The following is a 6,739-nucleotide window of genomic DNA, read 5'->3' as shown; positions in this document are numbered from 1 at the left end:
GTATTTTATAAAATATTATACAATAAAAATAGGATAAAAGTGAATCTTAGCGCCATCTCTTGAATATCTTTAAAACTATAATTAAAGTATTTATAATTTTCGATAGATGGCGCTCATAGTCAATTCTTATTCTATTATTTTCATTATTTTCTTTGTTATCTATATTAATTTCCTTTATATTCCAGAGATGGCGCTGATTTTCAAATTTTTACCATATCTTTGTTTTTCTTCCATTAATATAAAAATATAAGCATATATATTTTATTCCTGTCAGTACTATAGAAATAATATTAAAATTCATTTCATTTAAAATAGATGACACTACTATTATTTAATATTTGGAATCATGTTTTTAATCAGTTTTATTCTTATTATTTAGAGTGTTAATTTTTAAGTTTGTGCATTGTTAGATAAAAAGACTTTCTTAAAACTTTCTTAAATGTGAATGGAAATAAAATTTCTTGTTTAAATATAAATTTAATTAATAAATTATGATCATAAAAAAAATAATTATAAAATATATACATAAAATTAAAATCAAATCAAAAAATACATGATTCTTTAAATGCATTTAAAGTTATTATTTTTATTATACATTCCTAGATAATGTAATCTTCACATATAAATGTCTTACTTATAAATGCTTTAAAGAAAATAGTTACAGTGTATTTATTTTGAGTGTTCGTTCTTGAATGCCAAATATATAAAAAATAATGTAAATTAACTGATAAATAATTTTTGAATTTGTGAATGTCCTTATTATTTTTTGTGAAAATAAAATAGTGAAATGTTGTGAAAATTTTTTTAAATATTGAATATAAAATATTTAATATTTGATGAAATTTGATACGTTTACGAATAATATAAATTGATTATTGCAATACAATTTTAACATAATAAAAATATAAAGTATACCCAATTACAGAAATTTTTGTTTCAATACGATAAAAGAATAAAGTATAATAAAAATTTGAAAAATATTAAATTGATCTTTTTAAAATAATATTATTTTTTTATAAAAATGCAATATTTTTTGTAAATGTATAAATGAAAATTATAATTAAATGAATAATAAAATATTTTTATAAAATTGATTTATTTAAATTATTTGAATGAAAAATTAATGTATTTGTCATAAAATAAATTGCTTTATAAAAGACAATGGTGTCTTTTATTAATATCAATTTTGTTTTATTTTTGATATCAATTTCATTTTATTTTTATTATTTCAAATGAATGTCATAAAGATATTATAATTTTATCTATTCAATATTTTATCAATAATTTATATTATTGATATTATTATATTTTATTTTTTATTAAATTCTTTATTTAAAATATAATACAAATTTCACTCTTTCTTTTCATCATAAATTTCAATTAAATTTATAAAATATCTTAACTAAAATATTTTTCATAATACAATATAATTAAGTATACAATATAATATAATTTTGTATACAATACAATATAATTTTTTTTGCATAAATAGATATTTCGAGTAAAGATTATTATAATTTTAATTAGTTTCATTATTGATATTTAGAAAAATGTTACCAGCGACATATGTTGAAGGTTTTCATGATTTAGAAGCTGTGAAAACTATGGAATATAGAAAACTTGGCAAAACCGGATTAATGGTCAGCAAATTATCATTTGGTGGCGGACCACTTGGTTGCCATTACGGGTTAGTATTTTTTTCTTTTTTTTTTTAAATACTCATATTAACAAAATAGTATGCAATTTTTTTAACATTTATAAAGAAATTTAATATTTTTAAAGAAATTTAAAAATTCAAAAATAAATTATTAAAGATTGTTTTAATATTTATGATTTTTATCAATTTATATTTTTATTTTGCGATAGTACATTCGATGAAGCTAAAGCAATTGAAGCGATACGTGAAGGAATAAAACGGGGAATTAATTATATTGATACTGCACCATGGTATGGCCAAGGTCGTTCTGAAACTATCATTGGAAAAGTAATTTCATTTTTTTTTGTACATATTAAAAATATATTTTTGTTTCATTTATTTAATATTTAAATATTGGAATTTTAGGCTTTAAAAGGTATTCCGCGTGAAGCATATTATATTGCTACAAAAGTCGGAAGATATGAATTAGATTACGAAAATATGTTTAATTTCTCTAAAGAGAAAACTAGAAAAAGTTTTAACAAAAGTTTAGAACTTCTTGGTTTGAATTATGTTGACGTCATACAAGTAAGTATTTTTGACTTTTTATCAATCAACATATTTAGTTTTTATTTATTTTATTCATTAATTAGTAAACATTTTGCAGGTTCACGATATTGAATTTGATCCAAATTTAGATATAATAATTACGGAAACTTTGCCAGAATTATCATTACAAGTTGCGGACGGTAAAGCAAAATATATTGGTATCACCGGATATCCGATATCCATTTTAAAAAAATGTATCGAGAAAAGCAATATTAATATTTCTTGCATATTAAGCTATTGCAGATATACTTTAATAGATGATACCTTATCTGAATATATCCCATTTTTCAAGGTAAAATTTCGTAATTATTAATAGTAATTATTAATTAATAGTTCTGAATGTTATATTTTTTAATAGCTTAAATTGTTAAATAAATTTTAGGCACACAATATTGGTATAATTAATGCTTCTGCACCATGTATGGGACTTTTAACAAATAAAGGTCCACCAACTTGGCATCCTAGTTCAGAAGAGACAAAAAAAATATGCGCAGATGCTGCTGCATATTGCAAGGTATATAAGTTTTAAATTTTTATGCAATAAATATTTTTCAGAAATTTTTTTTTTATAATGCATATAGTAAAAATTAAAATTTGTAGGATTATGATACAGAATTAGCTAAATTAGCATTATGGTATTCTATGCAATGCAAAGATATTGATACATGTTTAGTTGGAATTCAAAATTTAAAGGAATTATATATGAATATTGATGTATTAAAAAATAGTATTACAAAAAGGGAGAAAAGTTTACTTCAAGAAATACAGAAAAAGTAAGTTTATTATTAAAATAAATAATATTTAATTTTTAATAGATACATTTTAAAAACAATTTCTTGTTATTATTTTATATTTCTTTATATAGATTAAAAAATAAACACTCTTTAAAATTATATTATTAACATACATATAATAATACATATATTTTTATTAATATAAATCTTTTCATTATATCCAAACTTATGAAAACAAATGTCATATATATAAATCTTATAGACAAAATTTTTTCTTACAATATGTCATTTTGAATAATACAGTAGTAATATTTTTTGATATATTTTATAAAATATATAAAATTATATAAAATTATATAAAATTAATTAATATTATTTTATGAATGATTTATTCTAATATGACAATATATATAAATTTTATGTTTATTATCTTAAATTATATAAATATACGTAATGAAATGAAGAATAGAATTTTTCTTGCCCTATTTTTTTATGAACATTATATATATTTTTTCAAATTTTTTTTTATAGATTATAGATTAATATTTTTTATGAATTATAATTTTATTTTATTTAAGAAAATAAATATTATGTTTTATATGCCAATAGTTCTTGTTATCAAAGACTTTTAATATGTGTGATATAAGATTATATCCTAGCTACACATTTTTATGATATAAGTCTCCAGATTTTCTTAATAAAATTTTTATGTGAAATGACAATTAAAATAAAAATTTTTCTTAAAGAAATAATAAGATGATTAACTAATAATATATCAAACAGATCTATGTAAAATTAAAAAATTCATTCAAAATAAAAATTGTAACTTTTTCATAATTAAAAATACATAAAATGATTCTTTTCTTTTCAGATATTTATGCAAAATAACAGAGAAACATTGGGAAAACAAAGAACTTCAGATGTATTGGGAATATATGAAAAAATAGGAAAAATATATTTTTTTATATTATATACAATGATAAACATAATATTGTCATATTTAATAATATTTTAAATTATTATTATGTAATCTATCTTAATTTAGAATATATGTAATACAATATAAAGTATTACATTTATTATATAATATTTTTATAGAATAAACTATAAATGTAATTTTTTTTTAGAAAATACAGAATCAGACTTATGAAATTTATAAAAATTTAGTCCTGTATTTAAAAAAATATTAAATTTAATGCTTATTTATTAAGCATTGATCTAGTGTAAACAGTAGGCACATAATCATCTTCACCAGGTTTAATTTGATATGTCAATTCATACATCAATATAGTTATAAATGAACCCAAAATGGGTTTATGATACATTTGTTGTAATTCAAAACCTTTTTTAAGACATAGTTCTCTTCCTCCTTCTGTATATTCTGAAGCAACAACATTAGCACAACTATACCCTTCATCAATAGCAAATTGCACTGCAACATTTATAAGGCACGAAGCTATTCCTTTTCTTCTATATTGCTGATGTACATATAATCTTTTAATCCATGCACCTTTATCTAATCTATGACTTTTACATAAGGCAACAGTTCCTACAATCTTCTTAACTTGAGATGAAATATCAATGTTTGAATTACGGAACTGTTGTTCTGTCATTATAGTATAATGTATATTCTTTGCAGAATGAGTCATTAAATAAGGTTCAAATGCTTCAGCAATCCAAAAGCATGAAAAGGCATTAGACATGTAAATCCTGTTATAATTAAATGAAGAAGTTTTTACATTAAAATTTATTTTCATCTGAAGTTTGTTTCTGTGGTCAAACTTTTACATGTTATTTTTTTAAACATATTTTAATTATAAGATTTTTAATTATAACAATATAATATATATTTTTAATTTTCAATTTTTAACTTAATTATAATAACATTATCACAAAAAAAAATAAATAAATACAAAAAATTTTTACCTTGGTATATTAGAAACTTCTTCATTAACTTCCATAGCTTTCGCAGTGAAACCTATGTAAGTTCCAACATACACAAAAAAAATGACAAGAGGAATAACTAAAAGGCAAACTGTTAAAGGTAATCCAAAGAAAATAAACATTATAGCAGCAAACAATATCATTAATTGAAAAGTCAATTCTTTAAGTACAATTCCAAAAAATGTTGAATTTAAAGAAGACATCACACCTGCCTTCACTAATTCTTTACAATTAATTTCATCGCCAGGTTTATAACTTCGTATTACTATAATATGACTCATATTGAAAAATATTTATTTATTTTATTCTATTTATACTTTTATACATAATTAATAAAGAAATTCAATATAATATATTACGAGGTTATAATATTTTCGATATTTTCGCCATCTGCAGCTAATACAAATACCGATAGTACCTATACTTAAATGTGATCAACATTAAAAATTTTTTTTTAATATACAAAAATATATAGAAATACTAGAATTTTCAATATTAAATTATTATATAATAAGAAAAGTATAAACAATTTTAAAAATAACCTTAATTGTTTTAAGCCATAACTATCATTATAACACAAATAAATATATATGCATTATTTGTTATTTTTTAATTAATATTATATATTTTTAATTAAAATAACAATATTTTTAATATGATTACAAATTATTTTCTATATTTATTTTTAATAACTATTAAATTTTATTTTTTTATAGTCATATATTTATACATACATATACTTTAATTTATATAATAAATGATAAATTTTTTTTCATTATAAATATTTTCTAAAAATATTTTTTAATAAAATAAAAAATTATGATTTATTATAAAAATATTTAAATTTATAATATAGATAAATAAATAATTTACACATGCATATACGCCTTAAGGTTAGTTGGAAGTGGAAGAGTCAGCGTTCAGCCATTGCAAATTGCAACTCTGTTCCAAAGACGCGTTGTGCGCGAATGATTTATTCCATTTAATTATTTAATTAATAGAATTATTATTTTTTCGTTTGATATCGTTAGAACCATCTAATAAAATAGTGATAATCATGAGCGATCGACCAAGTAATGGTGAATTTAAGTATAAAAGGGATGAAAACTCTGATTCGGAGGCAAAAACATCGTCGGAAAAGGAACGTGATGAAAAGAAGTATCAAGTTGACAAAGCCGGAGAATATGTTCGAGAACTTTTACAAGAAAAAGTTGAATTGGATTCGCAGAAATGGCCTAATGCAACAAGACTAATTGATCAAGGTAAATATGACTGTTATATTATTGTTTTTATTCATTGTTTTTTAATCATTTTTATTATTTGTAATGCGACTGTTTATGTTTCGTTTGTTGCTTGTATATTTATTTTTGTGATTTGTTGATATAACTTCTTGTTGCGCAGTTTTTTTTTTGCTTTGAAATCAAATTGATTGATGGTTAAGGTTAGACTAATATGTAAACGAAAACGAATTATAATTTAATTAATTTTTTTAAAAATTTTTTTCTATTACCTATTTGTACTATATTATTAATTTATGCATTATTAGATTAATCATTTTAGAAATTTATATTATTAGTTGTGTAATATTTATAAATACAAAATATTTAACGACAATTGCTAATTATAAAATAGATTAATAAAATAGTTATTAATTATTTTATTAAAATAGTTTATATTAAAATAAATAATATAATTTTTTGTAATATATGAATTTTTCAAAATAGAATATATTTAATTTAAATAATAAATATTAATGTTAATTTAAATTTAATATTAACTATTATATGTTAAGTTATTATATCTTTATGTATTTTTA

The 6,739-nt window shown here is 19.9% G+C and overlaps 3 protein-coding genes across 7 annotated transcripts in view; 2 read left to right on the top strand and 1 right to left on the bottom strand.

Annotated features, from left to right (window-relative positions):
* Positions 1 to 373: 373 nt before the first annotated feature.
* On the top strand, positions 374 to 4,288 carry LOC102676398 (L-galactose dehydrogenase-like). 2 transcript variants are annotated; one of them, XM_031509368.1, is made up of 8 exons: positions 374 to 441; positions 1,547 to 1,687; positions 1,867 to 1,984; positions 2,063 to 2,224; positions 2,304 to 2,537; positions 2,628 to 2,759; positions 2,846 to 3,018; positions 3,851 to 4,288. In XM_031509368.1, exons 2-8 carry the CDS (start codon positions 1,551 to 1,553, stop codon positions 3,924 to 3,926), a joined length of 1,032 nt encoding a protein of 343 aa, XP_031365228.1. In that variant the 5' UTR covers positions 374 to 441; positions 1,547 to 1,550; the 3' UTR covers positions 3,927 to 4,288. The 2 variants fall into 2 exon arrangements, with proteins under 2 accessions (XP_031365228.1, XP_006607803.1); XM_006607740.2 differs by lacking the exon at positions 374 to 441 and having other exon boundaries at positions 1,487 to 1,687.
* On the bottom strand, positions 3,903 to 5,387 carry LOC102676709 (N-acetyltransferase family 8 member 3-like). The gene is made up of 2 exons (XM_006607742.2): positions 4,906 to 5,387; positions 3,903 to 4,689 (listed from the first exon to the last, which is right to left on the bottom strand). Exons 1-2 carry the CDS (start codon positions 5,202 to 5,204, stop codon positions 4,179 to 4,181), a joined length of 810 nt encoding a protein of 269 aa, XP_006607805.1. The 5' UTR covers positions 5,205 to 5,387; the 3' UTR covers positions 3,903 to 4,178.
* A 392-nt stretch (positions 5,388 to 5,779) lies between these two features.
* LOC102675937 (KH domain-containing, RNA-binding, signal transduction-associated protein 2-like) overlaps positions 5,780 to 6,739 on the top strand; it is a 7,094-nt gene continuing 6,134 nt past the window's right edge. For all 4 annotated transcript variants that reach the window (XR_004150088.1, XM_006607737.2, XM_006607736.2 and 1 more), the window contains exon 1: positions 5,780 to 6,185. Coding sequence is in view for 3 of the 4 variants with exons in the window: in XM_006607737.2 (XP_006607800.1) it covers positions 5,981 to 6,185 (205 nt within the window). In the remaining variant the exon portion in view is untranslated. The remainder of the gene's footprint in view (positions 6,186 to 6,739) is intronic.

Source organism: Apis dorsata, unplaced genomic scaffold (assembly GCF_000469605.1).
Source record: "Apis dorsata unplaced genomic scaffold, Apis dorsata 1.3 scaffold_12, whole genome shotgun sequence".
In the NCBI taxonomy this organism is placed as follows: Eukaryota; Metazoa; Arthropoda; class Insecta; order Hymenoptera; family Apidae; genus Apis; species Apis dorsata.
The sequence above is the reverse complement of the archived record's forward strand: the minus strand, read 5'-3'. Positions and strand labels throughout refer to the sequence as shown.

Coding starts and splice junctions, on each gene's coding strand:
- LOC102676398 (XM_031509368.1), top strand. CDS start 1,551: ATGTTACCAGCGACATATGTTGAAGGTTTTCATGATTTAGAAGCTGTG. Junction 2,760..2,845: donor ATGCTGCTGCATATTGCAAG/GTATATAAGTTT, acceptor TAAAATTTGTAG/GATTATGATACAGAATTAGC. Junction 3,019..3,850: donor CTTCAAGAAATACAGAAAAA/GTAAGTTTATTA, acceptor TTTTCTTTTCAG/ATATTTATGCAAAATAACAG.
- LOC102676709 (XM_006607742.2), bottom strand. CDS start 5,204: ATGAGTCATATTATAGTAATACGAAGTTATAAACCTGGCGATGAAATT. Junction 4,690..4,905: donor GAAGTTTCTAATATACCAAG/GTAAAAATTTTT, acceptor TAATTATAACAG/GATTTACATGTCTAATGCCT.